Here is a 23,551-nt window from a genome sequence, read left to right on the forward strand (position 1 = left end):
GTATGCTTGCGTTGTATGTCGGTATGTTTGTATGTCGGTGGTTATGAACGTCGTGTAAAACATACCAAGACATACCATAACCACATACCAAGAACTACCATAATCACGTCATTTGGATGGATTCAATTATCCATCCAGGGAAACCATTTATAACTGAATGTACTCATTCCAGTGCTACCCCCAAACTTTTCTCTCTTGTAAATCCTTCGCTACACTGGCGACCCAGTTTAGTGATATTGCCTCAGAGACATTAGCGTTTCCTTTTGAAGACGCGTTTGAGCTTCAAAGCATGGCATCCACATTACAGAGCGGGGAGAGAAATCCCTCAATTACTGATGCTGATTCCAGAGGAAGAGTGAAAATGCCAATATTCATTTTGACAAAATCAGAACTTTATCAAAATATGTTTGCATAGATAGTGTTAAAGGTAAAGTCCATTCTGTTCCATTCTATGGCATGCAGTGAGATACCCAATGGGTTGGATAATTCTCTTCACATCATTTCATCTTGAAAAAAAACGCATACTAAACGTTGGAATCAATAAAAGTATTTATTATTTAAATATTGAAAGTGCGTGGGCTACGGATAGAAACAATTTTTCTGCAGTTTTAGGTCGTGGTGGGAAGTGATGCGGGCGCTGGAATGGGGGTATGAGCTAGTGGGTCTGATGTAGTTTGATGGAGATGGTGGTGTGAGCTAGTGGGTCAAGGCAGGTATGATGTAGTTGATGGAGATGGTGGTGTGGGTCAGGGGCAGGTATGATGTAGTTGATGGAGATGGTAGTGTGAGCTAGTGGGTCAGGGCAGGTGTGATGTAGTTGATGGAGATGGTGGTGTGAGCTAGTGGGTCTGGGCAGGTATGATGTAGTTGATGGAGATGGTGGTGTGAGCAGGTGGGTCAGGGCAGGTGTGATGTAGTTGATGCAGATGGTGGTGTGAGCAGGTGGGTCGGGCAGTGATGTATTGATGGAGATGGTGGTGTGAGCTAGTGGGTCAGGGCAGGTTGATGTAGTTGATGGAGATGGTGGTGTGGAGCAGTGGGTCTGGGCAGGGTGTGATGTAGTTGATGGAGATGGGGTGTGAGCTAGTGGGTCTGGGCAGGTGTGATGTAGTTGATGGAGATGTGGTGTGACTAGTGGGTCAGGGCAGGTTGATGTAGTTGATGCAGATGGTGGTGTGGGTCAGGGCAGGTATGATGTAGTTGATGGAGATGGTTGGTGGAGCTAGTTGGTCAGGGCGTATGATGTAGTTTGATGTTTGTATTATGTTGTTGTTTGTATGTATATTATGTTATATCTTTTATTTTGTATAGTTTTTTTTAAGACAGTGTAGAGTTCAAGTCTGTTCTGTTCCCATTCTATATCATATTTGTTTGCTAGTGAGTACTGGTAGAAATATTTTAGGGCTAATTTATCAAAGTAAAACAAATGATGCTTTACTAATAACTGCCACTGCATTGTTGCATAAAGTAAATATGACATGGTTGTTGCGATTGCATATAACTTGCTGAGAATGATCCAAGGTTTGTTGTAGATACAGACATTAACCATGGCAGACCCCTGGCCTCACTCAGAGGGTAAAAACACGGACCCATCCCCAATTAGAACAAATAATGGTGAAATATCGCTGTACTCACAACAGGGCTCCACCTTGGTGGCACGGAGGGACAAGACCAAAGGCTCTATGCCATCAACTGGCACTGAGAGATGGATGCTCTGATTGCTATTGGTGTCAGTGGAGTTTGGGGAGAGGGACAGTGAAACACTGGCCAAGACTGGTATCTAAAAATGGAAAATAGTACAACATCTGATATGGGATAAATCAACAAAGCCAAGCTATACCGTTATCCTAACACACTGAGGGTTCTCTGTGCTGATGAGCCAAGCTATACCGTTATCCTAAACACACTGAGGGTTCTCTGAGCTGATGAGCCTAAGCATATACCGTTATCCTAACACACTGAGGGTTCTCTGTGCTGATGAGCCAAGCTATACCGTTATCCTAACACACTGAGGGTTCTCTGAGCTGATGAGCCAAGCTATACCGTTTCCTAACACACTGAGGGGTTCTCTGAGCTGATGAGCCAAGCTATACCGTTATCCTAACACACTGAGGTTCTCTGAGCTGATGAGCCAAGCCTATACCGTTATCCTAACACACTGAGGGTTCTCGAGCTGATGAGCCAAGCTATACCGTTATCCTAACACACTTAGGTTCTCTGAAGCTGATGAGCCAAGCTATACCGTTATCCTAACACACTGAGGGTTCTCTGAGCTGATGAGCCAAGCTATACCGTTATCCTAACACACTGAGGGTTCTCTGAGCTGATGAGCCAAGCATATACGTTATCCTAACACACTTAGGGTTCTCTAGCTGATGAGCCAAGCTATACCGTTATCCTAACACACTGAGGTTTCTCTGTGCTGATGAGCCAAGCTATACCGTTATCCTAACACACTGAGGGTTCTCTGTGCTGATGCAGCCAAGCTATACCGTTATCCTAACACACTGAGGGTTCTCTGAGCTGATGAGCCAAGCTATAACCGTTATCCTAACACACTGAGGGTTCTGTTGATGGAGATGGTGGTGTGAGCTAGTGGGTCTGGGCAGGTGTGATGTAGTTGATGGAGATGGTGGTGTGAGCTAGTGGGTCAGGGCAGGTATGATGTAGTTGATGCAGATGGTGGTGTGGGTCAGGGCAGGTATGATGTAGTTGATGGAGATGGTGGTGTGAGCTAGTGGGTCAGGGCAGGTATGATGTAGTTGATGTTTGTATTATGTTGTTGTTTGTATGTATATGTATGTATATCTTTTATTTTGTATAGTTTTTTTTAAAGACAGTGTAGAGTTCAAGTCTGTTCTGTTCCATTCTATATCATATTGTGTTTTGCTAGTGAGTACTGGTAGAAATATTTTAGGCTATTTATCAAAGTAAAAACAAATGATGCTTTACTAATAACTGCCACTGCATTGTTTGCATAAGTAAATATGACATGGTTGTTGCGATTGCATATAACTTGCTGAGAATGATCCAGGTTTGTTGTAGATACAGACATAACCATGGCAGACCCCTGGCCTCACTCAGAGGGTAAAAACACGACCCATCCCCAATTAGAACAAATAATGGTGAAATATCGCTGTACTCACAACAGGGCTCCACCTTGGTGGCACGGAGGGACAAGACAAAGGCTCTATGCCCATCAACTGGCACTGAGAGATGGATGCTCTGATGCTATTGGTGTCAGTGGGAGTTGGGGAGAGGGACAGTGAAACACTGGCCAAGACTGGTATCTAAAAATGGAAAATAGGTACAACATCTGATATGGGATAAATCAACAAGCCAAGCTATACCGTTATCCTAACACACTGAGGGTTCTCTGTGCTGATGAGCCAAGCTATACCGTTATCCTAACACACTGAGGGTTCTCTGAGCTGATGAGCCAAGCTATACCGTTATCCTAACACACTGAGGGTTCCTGTGCTGATGAGCCAAGCTATACCCGTTATCCACCACACTGAGGCGTTTTGCTGCTGATGAGCAAGCTATATCCGTTTCCTAACACACTGCGGGTTCTCTGAGCTGATGAGCCAAGCTATACCGTTATCCTAAACACTGAGGTTCTCTGAGCTGATGAGCCAAGCTATACCGTTATCCTAACACACTGAGGGTTCTCTGAGCTGATGAGCCAAGCTATACCGTTATCCTAACACACTGAGGGTTCTCTGAGCTGATGAGCAAGCTATACCGTTATCTAACACACTGAGGGTTCTCTGAGCTGATGAGCCAAGCTATACCGTTATCCTAACACCACTGAGGGTTCTCTGAGCTGATGAGCCAAGCTATACCGTTATCCTAACACACTGAGGGTTCTCTGAGCTGATGAGCCAAGCTATACCGTTATCCTAACACACTGAGGTTTCTCTGTGTGATGAGCCAAGCTATACCGTTATCCTAACACACTGAGGGTTCTCTGGCTGATGGCCAGCTATACCGTTATCCTAACACACTGAGGGTTCTCTAGCTGATGAGCCAAGCTTATACCGTATCCTAACACACTGAGGGTTCTCTGTGCTGATGAGCCAAGCTATCGTTATCCTAACACACTGAGGGTTCTCTGTGCTGATGAGCCAAGCTATACCGTTTATCCTAACACACTGAGGGTTCTCTGAGCTGATGAGCCAAGCTTATACCCTTATCCTAACACACTGAGGGTTCTCTGAGCTGATGAGCCAAGCTATACCGTTATCCTAACACACTGAGGGTTCTCTGTGCTGATGAGCCAAGCTATACCGTTATCCTAACACACTGAGGGTTCTCTGAGTTTCCATATTGTGCAACCGCAGCCCAGTGTAGAAGATGTTCTCAAAGTTACATACACTTAGAAAAAAAAGGTGCTATCTAGAACCTAAAAGGGTTCTTCGGCTGTCCCCAGCACTGTTAACAAATACACCATGACAGCGCAATACACAAGGGGTGGAACAGTGGCAAAGGTACCCACAGGACAAACAGAATAATATTAGGCTGAGGAGAGATTAAATAGCATTAATACAACAAAAATAATTCTAAACACACCTTTAGTTTACAAAGTTAAACAGATGTATTTTTTCTTCATAATAAGCAGGAGTAATATTCTTAGATCAGAATGACAGCAGACTGTACTTCTATCCATGTCACTAAAGACTAACAGAAACAAAAGACAAATTTAACTAGAATGGCTTATCTTTTCTCCCCAACCCACCAAGAGGTAACATGACATTGCGTTATGGATTTATTTTGTAAAGGCGCTTTTATGATTTTATTTTATCATCAGGAGTAAAGGAGAGTGCTGAACCAATACATGACCGTCCATTGTCTCAGCGACACACCAGGCCTTCAACATTACTTAGAACCATTTCCTGTTGCCTTGTCAAAACAATGACATATTTTATTTTTGCCTGCTAAATGCCGAGGAGTCAGTAAGCGACCTGTCAAGTGCCTCAATACCCCCCTTTGAAGAACCCCTTTTGTTCCAAGTTTAACTATTTCGGGATACATGTAGAACCTTTCCCACAGTGTAACGCTCGTCTTCCTCCTCGTCTGAGGAGGAGCAAGGATCGAACCAAAGCGCAGCGTAGTGTGAATACATATTGATTTATTTAAGAAAGACGAACACGAAGAACACTTGACAAAATAACAAAACGACGTGAACAGACCTGAACTTGAGAACATAAAACATGAACGCACGAACAGGAAGGAACACACGAACGAAACGAAACATATACTGTCTGTTGGCGAACATGTAACACAGACCAGCAACAAATCACCCACAAAACAAACAGTGAGAACAGCCTACACTAATATGGTTCCAATCAGAGGAAACGTAAAACACCTGCCCCTGATTTGAGAAAACATATCAGGCTAGTCTACAATGAACCCAAACATAGAAACACATAACATAGAATGCCCACCCAGCTCACGTCCTGACCAACTAAACAATACAGAAACAAAGGAAATAAGGTCAGGAACGTGAACACACAGTGGGTTCCTACATGACCCCAAAAGGGTTCTCCTATGGGGACAAGCAAAGAACCCTTTTGGAACCCTTTCTCAAGAGTGTATATGATGTATTGAGTGTGTTCAAGTGTGTATCAAAAGCTAAGCACAATGCAAATGAGGACATAACACGTGTGTGTGTGTGTGTGTGTGTGTGTGTGTGTGTGTGTGTGTGTGTGTGTGTGTGTGTGTGTAGTGTGTGTGTGTCAAGTGTGTGTGTGTGTGTGTGTGTGTGTGTGTGTGTGTGTGTGTGTGTGTGTGGTGTGTGTGTGTTGTGTGTGGTGTGTGTTTTGTGTGCGATGTCTGTCTGTGTGTGCGAAAGACTGAAAGTGAGAAACACCAAAGGCCTTTCATGGTGGAGGAAAGCAGCCCAGCTTTAGAAGCAGTTTTATAGGACATTTAAGCTTGTAACTGAAAGTGGGGTAGATTTGCATCTTTAATTAGTTGAGGGATTTATCCCCTGAAAGGCTCCTGATATAGATTGAATGGAAAAGAAGTGAGATAGGATGAGAGAGAGAAAGATGAGGGAGGATGAGAAGAGAGAGAGAAGGGAGGAAGAGAGAGAGAGAGAGGAGAGAGAGAGAGAAGAGGAGAGAGAGAGACGAGAGAGAAGAGAGAGAGAGAGAGAGAGAGAGAAGAGAGAGAGAGGAGAGAGGCAAGAAGGAAAGCCTGAGTTTTGTTGATGTGATGAATAATGTTACTGGATGTATTACTACCTCTTTAACACAGGACTACCCTGGGTGTCTGTCCTCTGGGTGTCTGTCTGTCTGTCTGTCTGTCTTCTAGTCTTTGTCTCTGTCTGTCTGTCCTCGTAGTCTGTCTGCGTCTCTATACTGTCCTCTAAGCTGTCTCTGTCTGTTCTGTCTTCTAAGCTGTGTCTGTCCTGTCCTCTAGCTGTCTATCTATCTGCACCCTCTGCCCTGCTCTGTCTATGTGTCTGTCCTCTAGTGTTATCTGTCTGTCCTCTGGAGCTGTCCTAGTTCTGTTCCCTCTAGCTTGTCTGTCCTGTCCTCTAGCTGATCATGGTCTGTCCATCTAAGAACTGTCTGGTCTATCTGGTCTGTCCTCTAGCTGTCTGTCTGTCCTCTAGCTGTCTGTCTGTCTTCTAGCTGTCTGTCTGTCCTCTAGCTGTCTGTCTGTTCTCTAGCTGTCTGTCTATCTGTCTGTCCTTTAGCTGTCTGTCTGTCCTCTAGCTGTCTGTATGTTGTCTAGTTGTCTGTCTGTCCTCTAGCTGTCTGTCTATCTTTTCATATCTCTCAGTGACTCAGTATCTGTCTCAGTGTCTCAGTGTTTATCAGACTCTCCCTCAGTCAGAGTCGGAGCCAGTGGGTATCTGCTCACGCTTATCTCAGTCCAGGACACCAAGCTGTGTCCCAACAGACCACTAGTCTACTAGGACAACCGGCTCCAGCATATCAGTGGAGCTAACAGGCTGAGGCTCTCTTCCAACTCCAATGTAACACTTGTACTGTCCTCTCTATGGACGTGTGTTAGCATGCATTTTTATAATGACAGATGTAGGGCACATGTAGAGGAAGTCTGCAAAACCAGATTCTTTATACAGTGCATTTATTGACATAATTTTTTTTGTTGTTAATACCTACATCAGATATATTACGTACAGTACCAGTCAAAAGTTTGGACACACCTACTCATTCAAGGGTTTTTCTTAATTTTTACTATTTTTTACATTGTAGAATAATAGTGAAGACATCAAAACTATGAAATAGCACATATGGAATCATGTAGTAACCAAAAAAGTGTCAAATAAATCAAAATATATTTTAATAATTTAGATTCTTCAAAGTAGCCACCTTTTGCCTTGATGACAGCTCTGCACACTCTTGGCATTCTCTCAACCAGCTTCACCTGGAATGCTTTTCCAACAGTCTTGAATGAGTTCCCATATATGCTGAGCACTTGTTGGCTGCTTTTCCTTCACTCTGTAGTCCAACTCATCCCAAACCATCTCAATTGGGTTGAGGTCAGATGATTGTGGAGTCCAGGTTGAGGTCCAGGTCCAAACTTTTGACTGGTACTGTACATCAGACCAGTTTGAAAAGCAATGCACAAGCAGAGAAACGAACCAATATTTCAATACACTCTAGTCCTTTTAATTCTATTTAATCCAGCATTCAATGTTATTGAAAACATACTTTGTGCTGATCCTACATGTGACGCCTGGAGCCACAGTGGCAGAGAAACAGTGATTATGTTTTCTAGCTCACTACAGGTCATGAGGTCGGATACTCCTTTGTAACCCACCCATCAACTCAATCACTTGTTGATCTGTTGCTTTAGGTCAATTGCCATGTTGAAGGACAGAGACACACTAACCTAAAATCCAGTGTAATATCATGCAATTATAGTATATCACACACATCATTTAAAAAAAACCTTGTTTATGACAGAACATCTGTGCATATCTAAAGTGCATTATAAAGCACTATAACACTATAATAAAGTCTTCACTATAATATAACATATTACATCATTATTGACATGCTTGTACTATGATCTGGGTGGCCAACTACAGTACTGATGGGCTGGTCTCCCCCAAGCTGCCTGTGTTACATGGGCAGACCTTTGACGAGAGAGTTATTTATTACAGGACATAGAGGGCCAGGGTTTACAACAACAGAGACTTCCTATAAAACTTGTGATGTCAGTCAAGGGATTTTTCAATGGAATAGGTTAGGCAATCACTAACAATCCTGGAATTGCGCAACTCTGGCCTAAGGTACTCCCGGTACTTGGCATCCGACGTGGGCGAGTAAATCCGTTGTTTCCGTTGATTACGGGTCCTGGCCTGACATTGTTATTGCCAGAGAGAGTAGGGTTGTGAGGCAGGTGTGTTTGTCTGTGTGCAGCAGACAGGTCAAAGTAGAAGACATATCTCATCTGATTATCTCAGAGATTTAAGGTATTTTACTGTATGTCCATATTTCCAACAGGAAAGGCTATATGTTTCCCAGAAAACCAGACAGAAAGTCAAACCCCCAAGCAGATAAAGACACGTTGACCCTCTCACTGAAATAACTAATTCCTCAAAGCCCTTATACACAAAAGGAAGCTCATACGGTTGAAGTGATAGGTCCAATTAAAGTGATAGGACCAATTGAAGTGATAGGACCAATTAAAGTGATAGGACCAATTAAAGTGATAGGACCAGTTGAAGTGACAGGACCAATTGAAGTGACAGGACCAATTAAAGTGATGGGACCAATTAAAGTGATGGGACCAATTAAAGTGATAGGACCAATTAAAGTGACGGGACCAATTGAAGTGATAGGACCAATTAAAGTGATAGGACCAGTTGAAGTGACAGGACCAATTGAAGTGACAGGACCAATTGAAGTGATAGGACCAATTAAAGTGATGGGACCAATTAAAGTGATAGGACCAATTAAAGTGACGGGACCAATTGAAGTGATATCACCAATTAAAGTGACGGGACCAATTAAAGTGATAGGACCAATTAAAGTGATAGGACCAATTGAAGTGATAGTACCAATTAAAGTGACAGGACCAATTAAAGTGACAGGACCAATTGAAGTGATAGGACCAATTGAAGTGATAGGACCAATTAAAGTGATAGGAAAACATGTCTCAGGTGATGCTACACCAGCCCAATTCGTATTGTGTTGAGTGTGTCTCAGATGTTTCTTCTGCCTTAGCCTGCTCGTTTACAAGCTTCATACACTATTAAAGGAGTTGCTTTTCACACCTCCTTTAGGAGATCCATTGGGGTCACTGAACGCCCTGTCAGAAATCCGCCCTGTTGAGACATGGCTCTGCACTCCTACCCTCCCACGCTGCCACTTATTCTTGCAAAACAGTAGCAAACACAGCCACCTTGCTCATAACCTCGTGTTGGCCATCATCCTCGTCCTGTTCTCCGTTGTTGAAACATACAGTGGTGGAAAAAGTACCTAATTGTCATACTTGAGTAAAAGTAAAGATTAATGAATAGAAAATGACTCAAGTAAAAGTGAAAGTCACCCAGTAAAATATTACTTGACTAAAAGTCTAAAAGTATTTGGTTTTAAATATACTTAAGTATTAAAAGTAACTGTAATTGCTAAAATATACTTGAGTATCAAAAGTAAAAGTATAAATCATTTAAAATTGTGTATATTAAGCAAACCAGACAGATAGCCAGGGGCACACTACAACACTCAGACATAATTTACACACTAAGCATTTGTGTTTAGTGAGTCCCCAGATCAAAGGCAATAGGGATGACCTGGGATGTTCTCTTGATAAGTGTGTGAATTGGACCATTTTCTTGTCCTGCTAAGCATTCAAAAATGTACTTTTTGGTGTCAGGGAAAATGTATGGAGTAAAAAGTATATTATTTTCATTAGGAATGTAGTGAAGTAAAAGTAAAAGTTGTCAAAAAATATAAATAGTAAAGTACAGATACCCCCCAAAAAAGTACTTAAGTAATACTTTCAAGTATTTTTACTTAAAGTACTTTTACACCCCTGGAAACATGGAAATCTTCAGGTCTGGGAAGGGGTTCAAGCTAGGTGAATGTGTTATATTGGAAATGTTCTAATTCAGTTGTCACGTTCCTGACCTGTTTTCTGTTATTTTTTTATGTGTTAGTCGGTCAGGACGTGAGTTTGGGTGGGCAGTCTATGTTATGTGTTTCTATGTTGGTTTATGGGTGACCTGATATGGTTCTCAATTAGAGGCAGGTGGTTTACGTTTCCTCTGATTGAGAGCCATATTAAGGTAGGTGGTTTCACATTGTTTGTTGTGGGTGGTTGTCTCCTGTGTCTGTGTATGTTGCGCCACACGGGACTGTTTCGGTTTGTTTGTTTGTTTGTTTGTTCGTTTTGTGTAGTCATTTTTCCTGTTCGTGTGTTCTTCGTTACATGTAAGTTCGTAGTCCAGGTCTGTCTACATCGTTTTGTTGTTTTGTATTTTGTTCAAGAGTTTTTTCGTCTTCGTCTGTTTTTTGTAATAAATAATATGTCTAACTACCACGCTGCAAATTGGTTCTCTGATCCATGCTCCTCCTCGTCTGAGGAGGAGAACGACTACGACAGCCGTTACATCAGTTCTCTAAATTCAGATCCAAAACAACCTCCCAGTGGGCACAGACGCCAATTCAATGTCTATTCCACATTGGTTTAACATAACTTTATTGATATGAGGTGGAAACAATGTTGATTCCATCAGCGTGTGCCCGGTGGGATGGTACTTTGACAGACAGAAAAAGTAGAGGAGAAATGATAGAATCAATCGCTGACTGTGGCAAACAGAATCRTCTGGCGGTTTCTGAAGCCAATGTGGCATATTTGAATGTATTTTATTTCAATGGATTTGGCTGTAGCATTTGAACCTGTATCACATCTGGCTATGTTTTGGAGTCCCATAGGGCAGTGCACAATTGGCCCAGTGTCGTCTGTGTTTGGCCGGGGTACACCATCGTTGTAAATAAGAATTTGTTCTTAAACTGACTTTTCTAGTTAAACACAATAAATAATAGAGATGGTTTCACATTTGATCTTTTAAAAGGTTTTAGGAGACGAGACAGAGACCCCATCTGCCCCTTGTCCCTAATCAGCTTATCACTGCACAGGCTCCTCCTCCTTCCTGCCGGTGGGTTAGTGTGTCACTAGCAGCAGCCTAGAAACTAGGAATCAGCAAGCCCTCAGTTTACAATAACACTCACCGAGCCCCCCTAGAAATCAACACACACAACGTACATTCCCCTTTTAACACAGCCCTCCTAGTCTAAAGTCAAACAAGCTCTACACACACATACAAACGCCCTAAACTGATACACAGAGCAAACATACACACAGTGACACACAAAACTGAACATGCCGTTCACACACTAACAGATGGCTACATTTCCACATGACTGTGTGTGTTTGTGGAGAAATGCAGATGTGTGTGTATCTGTGTGTGTGTTTTTCCCCTTGCAGAGCACCAGAGCCCAGCTGATCTCTCAGTAAATATGGACATATAGCCTCCTCTGTGCCTCGCTTCCTTGCTCCCTCTCTCCCTTGCTCCCTCACTCTATCGCTCCGCCTGAGAGCTAGGTGAGAGCTAGTGCTTGTTGGTCTACGAGTCTAATGGGAAACGACAGACCACAGGAAAACACAGGAAATATGCAAAAATGTCATCCCTGTCCCACACTCCCTAAACATTTGCCACGTCTCTTGAAATTGCTCTAGAGTGGTCATAGTATCTTCTGCTGTTGCTGTACTCCAGGTAAGTTATTGGATAGGAATTTGAGAGGTGCCAATAAGTCATCCTTAAAACATTGTGGCAGTAGAGGCCTGTTGTCCTTATCCCCGTATTCCTCTATGACATCAGTTGTTTACCGCTGCCCTAACAACGGGCCTCTTTACACTACGTTGACGACACAAACTAGATCCAGGAGAGGTACAGTGCTCGTGTGTAGTGTAAATAGACAGATCTAGATTCAAATCTCTCTTTAAGAGATGTTCTAATCTACACCACATACCACCCTGTCTGAGTGGTACGGTGTAAAGACAATGGCTCTCCAACACCACACGTCCCTGCAAGAAAAAGGAGAGGCCAGGTCGCAGTTGCAAATGAGAACTTGTTCTCAACTAGCCTACCTGGTTAAATAAAGGTAAAATTTTAAATTAAAAAATAACCTTTATTAACTTAACTTAATGTTCTTACTTACATTTTTTGCCTCTGTTAGTCAAATAGGCCACATTTAAAATATCCACACATTTGTGAATCAATGCATTAATCAATTGTGCAACACTAGTGCAATATGGTTTAGATCAGCCTTTTGTTAAAGTATGGGTCGCAACCCAAAGTGGGAAGCGGACATGTTAATGGTGGGTCGCGACGTGTCAGAGTAAATTTATAATTTTTTCATGAATTACTAGAATTCATTTGGCCAAGTGCAAATGCGCTCTCTGGGACCGTACGTACACATCCCAACCAGAAGCCATGGATTACAGGCAACATCCTCACTGAGCTAAAGGGTAGAGTTGCCACTTTCAAGGAGCGGGACTCCAATCCGGACGCTTATAAGAAATCCCTCTATGCCTCCGACAAACCATCAAACAGGCAAAGCGTCAATAGAGTACTAAGATTGAATCCTACTACACCGGCTCTGATGCTCGTCAGATGTGGCAGGGCTTGCAAACAATTACGGACTACAAAGAGAAACCCAGCCGCGAGCTGCCCAGTGACGCAAGCCTACCAGATGAGGTAAATGCCTTTTATGCTTGCTTCGAGGCAAGCAACACTGAAGCATCCAAGAGAGCACCAGCTGTTTCAGACAATAGTGTGATCATGCTCTCCATAGCCGATGTGAGCAAGACCTTTAAACAGGTCAACATTCAAAAGGGCGCGGGGCCAGACAGATTACCAGGAGGTGTACTGAGAGCATGCGCAGAACATCTGGCAAGTGTCTTCACTGATATTTTCAACCTCTCCGTGACCGAGTCTGTAATAGCTACATGTTTCAAGCAGACCACCATAGTCCCTGTGCCCAAGAAAGCGAAGGTAACCTACCTAAATGTCTACCGCCTCGTAGCACTCACGTCGGTATCCATGAAGTGCTTTGAAAGTCTGGTCATGGCTCACATCAACACCAACATCCCAGATACCCTAGACCCACTCCAATTCACATACAACACCAACAGATCCACAGATGACTCAATCGCACTCCACACTACCCTTTCCCACCTGGACAAAAGGAACACCTGTGAGAAAGCTGTTCATTGACTACAGCTCAGTGTTCAACACCATAGTGCCCACGAAGCTCATCACTAAGCTAAGGACCCTGGGACTAAACATCTCCCTCTGCAGCTGGATCCGGACTTCCTGATGGGCCGCCCCCAGGTGGTAAGGGTAGGCAACAACACATCTGCCACGCTGAACCTGCCACACTGGGGTGCATGCTTAGTCGCCTCCTGTACTCCCTGTTCACCTACGACTGCGTGGCCAAGCATGGCTCCAACACCATCATTAAGTTTGCTGACGACACAACAGTGGTACCCCTGATCACTGACAATGATGAGACAGCCTATAGGGAGGAGGTCAGTGACCTGGCAGTGTGGTGCCAGGACAACAACCTCTCCCTCAACGTGAGAAAGACAAAGGAGCTGATTGTGGACTACGGGAAAAGGAGGGCCGAACTCGCCCCCATTAACATTGATGGGGCTGTAGTGGAGCGGGTTGAGAGTTTCATTTTCCTTGGTGTTCACATCACCAACGAACCATCATGGTCCAAACACACCAAGACAGTCGAGGCCACGACAACACCTTTTCCACCTCAGGAGACTGAAAAGTTTTGACATGGGTCCCCAGATCCTCAGATCCCCAGATCCTCAGATCCTCAGCTGTTCTACAGCTGCACCATCGAGAGCATCCTGACCGGTTGCATCACCGCTTGGCATGGCAACTGCTCGGTATCCGACCATAAGGTGCTACAGAGGGTAGTGCGTACGGCCCAGTACATCACTGGGGCCAAGCTTCCTGCCATCCAGGACCTTTATACTAGGCGGTGTCAGAGGAAGGCCCAAAAAATGGTCAAAGACTCCAGTCAACCAAGTCATAGACTGTTCTCTCTGCTACCGCACGGCAAGCGGTACCGGAGCGCCAAGTCTAGGTCCACAAGGCTCCTTAACAACTTCTACCCCCAAGCTATAAGACTGCTGAACAATTAATCAAATGGCCATCCGGACTATTTGCATTGAAACACACTGTTGCTACTTGCTGTGTATTATCTATGCATTGTCACTTTATCCCTACCTACATGTACAAATTACCTCAACTAACATGTACCCCCGCAAATTGACTCGGTATTGGTACCCCCTGTATATAGCCTCGTTATTGTTATTTTATTGTTACTTTTTATAGCATTTTTTTGTTTAGTTTATTTAAAAATGTTCTTAACTCTATTTCTTGAACTGCATTGTTGGTTAAGGGCTTGTAAGTAAGTATTTCCCTGTACGGTCTACACCTGTTGTATTCGGCGTATGTGACAAATAAAGTTTGATTCGATTTTTGTTCAGTGCGCACTCTGCTTAGCAGCTGCATCTCTGCTCAGCTTGGCAACGTAGGGGGAAGGATATGCCTGTGTGATTCGGTGGCTAACTGGATATTTTTTCTGCAGTGTTCTTGAAGTCCACTCCAAACCCACACGCTGCAAAAGTGTGCAACTGCAGCCTGCAGTTTGGGGTGTTCCTGCATGTGGGCGTTACTGCATGTGGGTGTTCCTGCATCTGCCGGAATGGCCCCCCTCGAGCGTCTCGTTGGTTCCTGTATGAACGCCCACCTCTCAAGCACCCTATTGGTGCAGTCTTTCGGATGAGACGTTAAACAGGTGTCCTGGCTCAATTCCCATTCTGGCCCTCATACCACCACCTAATTATCTCCAGCTTCCAACTGGCTCATTCATCCCCTCTCCTCTCCCCTGTCAATATTCCTCAGGTCATTGCTGTAAATGAAAATGTGTTCTCAGTCAACTTGCCTGGTAAAATAAGGGTAAAAAAAAAAAAAAAWTGGTTCGATTACAGGCTGTATCACAAAAGGCTGTGATTGGGAGTCCCATAGAGCAGCACATAATTGGCCCAGCGTCGTCCGGGGTAGGGTTTGGCCGGGTTGCTGCACCAATACCAACAAAACTATATAACCCTCCTCAAAACAACTAAAACCTGCACCTTAAATCAGAACACATCCCTGGGTAAGTAGGGGATGTTGAAATGACGTGCCATGGAACATGGTTTGGCAGGACACTGTGGAATGAGGATTCAGCGGCTGGGTAACAGCCCCCTCCTGTACCCACTACCCATTCCATTCTCCCTCAGTATGGAGGGCAAGTGGGGACAACCAGCACTGGACCACCTCAGGAAGAAAAGAGAGAAGGACACTTTTCTCTGGTGTATAATATCACATCAAATACTGACCAGGGAAATACTTTTTTTTCAACAAAAAAAACATTATTCTTTATTGACATGTTAAGAAAGACACCATGTTGCAGCATAAGGATAGCTTGACTTTTCTTTGGGCAGCCAGACAATGTTGAACTCAACAGTACATCATCACACACCAGACCAGACCATGGAGCTCAGGCCCAGACCCACATCATCATAACACCAGACACGGAGCTCAGGCCCAGAGCCACATCATCATAACACCAGACCATGGAGCTCAGGCCCAGACCCACATCATCATAACACCAGACCATGGAGCTCAGGCCCAGACCCACATCATCATAACACCAGACCAGACCATGGAGCTCAGGCCCAGACCCACATCATCATAACACCAGACCACAGAGCTCAGGCCAGCCACATCATCAAACACCAGACCATGGAGCTCAGGCCCAGACCCACATCATCATAACACCAGACCATGGAGCTCAGGCCCAGACCCACATCATCATAACACCAGACCAGACCATGGAGCTCAGGCCCAGCCCACATCATCATAACACCAGACCAGACCATGGAGCTCAGGCCCAGACCCACATCATCATAACACCAGACCAGACCATGAGCTCAGGCCCAGACCCACATCATCATAACACCAGACCATGGAGCTCAGGCCCAGACCCACATCATCATAACACCAGACCACGGAGCTCAGGCCCAGACCCACATCATCATAACACCAGACCACGGAGCTCAGGCCAGACCCACATCATCATAACACCAGACCAGACCATGGCTGAGCCCTCCGTCTGTCTCCCCTGAGAGGAACAGGAAGTCGAATAAATAAATAGTCTTTCCTCCTTTTCTTTCCAACAGAGCAGAGTGCATATTATACTATCATCACACGCACTTCACAACATTCACACTCATGTTGTGTGGCTGACAGTGTGTGTGTGTATGTGTGTATGTGCATGTTCACATAGATACGATCAGATTGCACTTTTGTACACATTTTTTACGCTATGCACTGGTTGTTGAATATTACAATAGTTTGTAACTTGAAATTACACTTTAAAAATAAATATCGGTCCATTTCAGTAGACTATGTCGAGTACACACAAACCTTCTAAAACACCTGTTCCCTTTTGAGATAATTCACTTTTCCTGTGTCAATCTGTCTCACACTCTTTCCTGTATCAATCTGTCTCACACTCTTTCCTGTGTCAATCTGTTTCACACTCTTTCCTGTGTCAATCTGTCTCACACTCTTTCTGTGTCAATCTGTCTCACACTCTTTCCTGTGTCAATCTGTCTCACACTCTTTCCTGGTCAATCTGTCTCACACTCTTTCCTGTATCAATCTGTCTCAAACTCTTTCCTGTGTCAATCTGTCTCACACTCTTCCTGTGTCAATCTGTCTCCACTCTTTCCTGTGTCAATCTGTCTCACACTCTTTCCTGTTCAATCTGTCTCACACTCTTTCCTGTGTCAATCTGTCTCACACTCTTTCCTGTGTCAATCTGTCTCACACTCTTTCCTGTGTAATCTGTCTCACACTCTTTCCTGTATCAATCTGTCTCACACTCTTTCCTGTATCAATCTGTCTCACACTCTTTCCTGTGTCAATCTGTCTCACACTCTTTCCTGTGTCAACCTGTATAAAAACTATTTCCTGTATCAACCTGTATAAAAACTATTTCCTGTATCAACCTGTATAAAAACGACTTCCTGTATCAACCTGTCTCACTAGACCTACCGTCCTGATCCCTCTTCCATTGAGCCGTGTGTGTCTCTCCTAGAACCCCAGACAGCACCCTACTCATCCAACCTACACTTACCTCAACCATCCACTCATCACAAGACTATCTTTGTCATCCGTGCCCAGACAGATACCTTTTTCCCTGAATAAACAGAGACTAACTTGACCAATGCAGCCGTGTTTGATTAGAGACCGTGTTCAATTGCGGTACAGAAAACGCAGACACAGTGATTGACCATACTCTATCACTGACCTGAACACGTCTGTTTCAACTGTGAGGCGTGAGTATAGGTGATCGTGCTTTGTTGAGATGAGGACACATATTAACTTTCACTTGCATGCTTGACAGCAACGGTATTAATTAACAGTCTTACAGCCAAGGTTACAAGAAAGTAAAACAGGTTATTTTAATGGAAGCTTTCATGTTTCACAGTATCAATGAAGTTCTAGTCTTTCTTGCTCCACACACACACACACACACACACACACACACACACGTGTGTGAGAGCTGTGGAACACCCAGAGCCTTTTCTTGCATCATTAGATTCTGTAAATTCAGAACAGGGTCTGGACCCCTGTGCAGACAGAACAGGGCCTGGACCCCTGTGCAGAGAGAACAGGGCACTGGACCCCTGTGCAGACAGAACAGGGCCCTGGACCCCTGTGCAGACAGAACAGGGCCTGGACCCCTGTGCAGAGAGAACAGGGCCCTGGACCCCTGTGCAGACAGAACAGGGCCCTGGACCCCTGTGCAGACAGAACAGGGCCCTGGACCCCTGTGCAGACAGAACAGGGCCCTGGACCCCTGTGCAGAAAGAACAGGGCCTGGACCCCTGTGCAGACAGAACAGGGCCTGGACCCCTGTGCAGACAGAACAGGGCCTGGACCCCTGTGCAGACAGAACAGGGCCTGGACCCCTGTGCAGACAGAACGGGGCCTGGACCCCTGTGCAGAGAGAACGGGGCCCTGGACCCCTGTGCAGAGAGAACAGGGCCCTGGACCCCTGTGCAGAGAGAACAGGGCCCGGAACTCTAAACACAGCCTCCGAAGTACCTGTATTTCAGACAGACAGTGACAGCAGGAACCACAGCATCTGGTCAACATCACCATCATCCTCAGCATTCCGTCATTTCTACCACTGCCATTATTGCTTTGAATATTTGTTTAGAGAGGAGTGTGATTTCTGGTCCTTCTTCTCTTCTAAGAAATGATACTATACATGCCGTAAGGCAACACAATACAGAATAACAATGTCCTCCTGGAAAATATGTACCCCTCAATTGTCTGTGGGATTTATCAATAAATAAAAAACAACCTGTGTTAGTCCTGGGTATCATTCCAGAGCCTCCCCCTTCTGTCTCTTTCCTCTAGGCCTGGGTATCATTCCAGAGCCTCCCCCTCCTGTCTCTTTCCTCTAGGCCTGGGTATCATTCCAGAGCCTCCCCCTCCTGTCTCTTTCCTCTAAACGTTGGACACAGCGTCCCGCGCCTGCCGGATCCCGTACAGCCACTTGATGACACGAGCGTTCCTCTCGATGATTGAGATTCCGTAGGGCACACGGTCCCCGGGTCGAGCAGGACCCTCCTCGCCCTCCACCTCCACTTGTTCCCGCGCCTGCTCACACTCAGAGCTGGGGGTGCTGGCGCTGCGCAGCTTGGACACAGACACAATGTCTGAGCTGGCCCTGGCGAAGCGCTCCACTCCCCCCATGCCCTCTACCTCCTCTGGGTGCAGCCCACAGTAGTTGAAGAAGCGCTCCAGGTCAGCTGTGGCTCGTGAGTACCGGTCGCTCAGGTCAGACTTGGAGCGGTGTAGGGAGGGGTGTTTCCGGGCCGAGCCGGGCCGAGACCCCCTGGAGCTGGCTGAGGACAGGCGGGTGAAAGCAGGGGAGGCTGGGGGCATCATGTCCGCCCGGATCAGCATGGGGCTGGGAGGCAGGTAGGTTGGGGGAGAGGGCAAAGCCCGGGTGGGGGTGAGGGGCTGGGGCTTGGCCTGCTGTGAGGGTGGTGGTGATGGGGTCTGAGCCACCTGGGGCTGGGAAGTTTGTCTGGGCTTGATCTGAGGCTGAAACCGGGTCCTCTGGGGCTTCCTCGGCTCAGCCTGGGGCCTCACATCCACCCTGCGCACCGTCACTGAGTTAGGAGAGCTGTAGGGCGCTGGCACCCCCACCCTGATGCCCCGTGCTGGGACAGGGGGCGGCCGGTGGCTGGGCTCGGCAGGGCAGGTCTGGCTGTTGTTGTTGTTGAGGGGAGAGGAGGTGGAAGAGGAGGAGGTGGTGGAGGAGGAGGTGTTGCAGTTATTAACAGGTTTAAGGTTGCTCAGGACTCGATTGCTCCTCTCCTGGTCAGCTGAGAGTCCATTCCCCATGCTGTTCCCCCCAGATGAAGGAGAGGAGGTGGAGGGCGAGGAGGGGACGGAAGATGGGGAGCAGAGAAGGGGTCCATCACACACATTGTTGATGAGGTTGTTGAGGATCTCKAGGTTAAGAGGTGGTCCCCTCCGCCACCCTACCCCTCCTGTCCCTCCTCCGTTCTCTGAGTCGGCCGGCCGCCGGGGCACCTTGCGGGCCGGGGGGGCGTTGATCCGACACTGCAGCATCATGCCCGGGGACAGCAGAGGCTTGCGGATGATGGGTGGTTTGACAGGCTCCTGCCTGGTGAGCACCACCTGCTGGCTCTTCACGTACTTGGCCTTGTCCGCCTCCAGACGCTCCACAGCACTCAGCTTACCGGCTCCGGGCTCCGCGGGCCGCCGGAAGTAGCCGGGTCCCTTGTTGAGGATACGGAAAGGCATGGCTGAGGTGAAGGGGACCCCTGCCAGACGCCCGTCTGAGGGCCGGAGGGTCTCTACAGGCATTCTGGAGCTGTGAAGGAGGAACAGAGAGTTAGGAAAAGAGGGTGAGACAAGGGGGGGTAATGTTCAATGTCCTTTTTGCGCTCTCAAATGTCCTAAACCAGAGAAAATAGGAATTTTATATTTCCGCTTGTATCCCCCCTCTCCTCTTCTCCCTGCCACCCAAGGCCACCTTTAACTATCTTACTGGTTTATCTGCTGCTGCTCTTCCTCCTTTCTTCACGTCGTTCCTCTGGTCTATTGTCTGTCCTCTTCGCAGTCTTCCTCACTGAAAGGCTACTTATGGGACAGAGTCACCATGGCTCGCACAACACATCAGTCCGGCTCAGTGACCCAATGGGGGCATATCCTGGGGTGGCAGCTGCTGGTTGGTCCCTTTAACTAAATCACACAGCAGAAAACTGTCAGACTGTCTGAGCGACTAAATCTCCTGCTCCGTCTGTCCGGTCCTCCCACTATCCTCAAACGCAGCAGATCAACTGGCAGCTCCACAGATTCCCAGGGTACCCTTGGGTGATGTTCCAGCAGGGCTCCTGGAGAGGAGAGATAGAGCGAGGAAGACTGTGTCAGACCGATAGGACTCCCTGTAACGTTACCGCTCCACATTAACACGAGCAAACAGGAGCAGACTGAAGGAAAGGAGAGCAGACAGCCCAGTTTTAATATGCCATCTGACTCCTCCCCTAAACACGCTCACAGCCTCTGGCTGACACGGTCCCACAGCAGCCAATCACAGGCCAGACAGGGAATCTCAGCAGGGCCGGGAGGAGGGGTGGAGTGTGGGAGCTGCACTGCTATTGGCTGTAGTCAAAGGATTCTGACCAATTGCACCCCTCCCCCACTGACAACAAAACACAGACTGAATTTTCATTCAAATTAAATTKTTTGAAAGGGAGAAGAAAAATGTTTAAAAGGGAGAGAGAAAAGTGGGTAAAACAGCTGCAATATTTTACATTCAGTTGCATCAAACACAGCAGGATCTTATGAAAACATTTCAACTTCCTCCATTACTCCACTTGCTCTGCTCTTTGTTCAACACCACAAGACAGACAGTGAGAGAAAGTCTGTGTGATGAAATATGGGTCAAAACAGTCAAGGCAGCTGATATGAAGATGTTTTCTATCTCCTCCACAACACCAAACCCGATCCTCTAAATCCCAGTACAACAAACACTCTGGCGCATCACCTCTTCCTGGTATCCATGAGCCTTTTTTAATACTCCTAATGCATGACTGGAGAAAGAAGAGAATTGCTCCATTGCTGTTCTGGTCTCACAGAAGATTACAGCTCTCATCCACCACTTAGTTCACCTCTTTTCTTTGATRCCCAGTTTCAAAGGAATTGAAAAGCAATTCCGTTTTTTTTTTGTCTTCACACATCTTTTTTCATTACAGTTACACCATCAAACTCCCGGATTACATCACACTAAGTTCTACTGGTTTCATCTCTTTCCCCTCATCATCGTCATTATCATCATCAGCATGACCGTATTCATCCGTCAATTTTTTATTAATCTCTTTAAAGCCTTGCTGTCTCCCAGAGCCTCCCAGCCCAGTAGCATCAGAGAGAGAAAGCAGGACCAGCAGGCACCAGGCAGCTCAGACTACTGTAACTCACCTCACACTGCTCCTGTCGCCCTCTGTATGTGACTAACTAAACAACTCTCCACACAAATAGACATTAGAGTCCCAGTAGTAAATGCCTTCGCTAATCTAGCTACATCCTGTATTAAAATAACCATGTGAAATATCACATGACCCTGATTCTACCAGTCAGGAAAAGGGATGGATATACAAATATGGTTACTGTACGCAGACAGTCAGCAAATAATCAGTAAGAAAAGTTCAGCAACAGTGTTGAAGCATGGAGAGAGGACAGAAGAGGACAAGTTATGTTGAAGCATGGAGAGAGGACAAGTTATGTTGAAGCATGGGGAGAGGACAGAAGAGGACAAGTTATGTTGAAGCATGGGGAGAGGACAGAAGAAGGACAAGTTTATGTGAAGCATGGGGAGAGGACAGAAGAGGACAAGTTAAGTTGAAGCATGGGGAAGAGGACAGAAGAGGAAAGTTATGTTGAAGCAGGGGAGAGGACAGAAGAGGACAATTATGTTGAGGCATGGGGAGAGGACAGAAAGAGGACAAGTTATGTTGAAGCAGGGGAGAGGACAGAAGAGGACAAGTTATGTTGAGGCATGGGGAGAGGACAGAAGAGGACAAGTTATGTTGAAGCATGGAGAGAAGACAGAAGAGGACAAGTTATGTTGAGCATGGAGAGAGGAGAGAAAGGACAAGTTATGTTGAAGCATGGAGAGAGGACAGAAGAGGACAAGTTATGTTGAAGCAAGGGAGAGGACAGAAGAGGACAAATTATGTTGAAGCATGGAGAGAGGACAGAAGAGGACAAGTTATGTTGAAGCATGGGGAGAGGACAGAAGAGAACAAGTTATGTTGAAGCATGGGAGAGGACAGAAGAGAAAGTTATGTTGAAGCATGGAGAGGACAGAAGAGGACAAGTTATGTTGAAGCATGGAGAGAGGAGAAGAGACAAGTTGTTGAAGCATGGAGAGAGGAGAGAATAGGACAAGTTATGTTGAAGCATGGAGAGAGGACAGAAGAGGACAAGTTATGTTGAAGCATGGAGAGAGGAGAGAAAGGACAAGTTATGTTGAAGCATGGGAGAAGGACAGAAGAGGACAATTATGTTGAAGCATGGAGAGAGGAGAGAAAGGACAAGTTATGTTGAAGCATGGAAGAGAGAAGAGGACAAGTTATGTTGAAGCATGGAGAGAGGAAGAAGAGACAAGTTATGTTGAAGCATGGGGAGAGAACAGAAGAGGCAAGTTATGTTGAGGCATGGGAGAGGACAGAAGAGGACAAGTTATGTTGAAGCATGGAGAAGAGGACAAGTTATGTTGAAGCATGGAGAGAGGACAGAAAGAGGGCAAGTTATGTTGAAGCAGGGGAGAGGACAGAAGAGGACAAGTTATGTTGAGGCATGGGAGAGGACAGAAGAGGACAAGTTATGTTGAAGCATGGGAGAGAGGACAAGTTATGTTGAAGCATGGAGAGAGGACAGAAGAGGCAAGTTATGTTGAAGCAAGGGGAGAGGACAGAAGAGGACAAGTTATGTGAGCATGGGGAGAGGACAGAAGAGGACAAGTTATGTTGAAGCATGGGGAGAGGACAGAAGAGGACAAGTTATGTGAAGCATGGAGAGAGGACAGAAGAGGACAAGTTATGTTGAGCATGGAGAGAGGACAGAAAGACAAGTTATGTTGAAGCATGGGGAGGACAAGAGAGAACAAGTTATGTTGAAGCATGGAGAGAGGACAGAAGAGGACAAGTTATGTTGAAGCATGGAGAGAGGACAAGAAGAGGACAAGTTATGTTGAAGCATGGAGAGAGGACAGAAGAGGACAAGTTATGTTGAAGAATGGGGAGAGGACAGAAGAGGACAAGTTATGTTGAAGCATGGAGAGAGGACAGAAGAGGACAAGTTATGTTGAGCATGGAGAGG

The 23,551-nt window shown here is 45.9% G+C and overlaps 1 protein-coding gene across 6 annotated transcripts in view; it reads right to left on the reverse strand.

The window, feature by feature from the left end:
* Positions 1-15,465: 15,465 nt before the first annotated feature.
* The window catches only part of LOC111976982 (protein FAM110A), a 48,151-nt gene continuing 40,065 nt past the window's right edge, over positions 15,466-23,551 (reverse strand). For 3 of the 6 annotated variants that reach the window (XM_024006204.2, XM_024006205.2, XM_024006202.2), the window contains exons 2-3: positions 20,220-20,565; positions 15,466-20,042 (exon numbers count right to left, since the gene is read on the reverse strand). In XM_024006204.2, the coding sequence (XP_023861972.1) occupies positions 18,641-20,035 (1,395 nt within the window). In that variant the 5' untranslated portion in view covers positions 20,036-20,042; positions 20,220-20,565 and the 3' untranslated portion in view covers positions 15,466-18,640. Of the gene's footprint in view, positions 20,043-20,219; positions 21,973-23,551 lie in introns of those variants that run through there. The other 3 variants (XM_070447801.1, XM_024006203.2, XM_024006206.2) reach the window with 3 other exon arrangements.

Source organism: Salvelinus sp. IW2-2015, linkage group LG17 (assembly GCF_002910315.2).
Source record: "Salvelinus sp. IW2-2015 linkage group LG17, ASM291031v2, whole genome shotgun sequence".
In the NCBI taxonomy this organism is placed as follows: Eukaryota; Metazoa; Chordata; class Actinopteri; order Salmoniformes; family Salmonidae; genus Salvelinus; species Salvelinus sp. IW2-2015.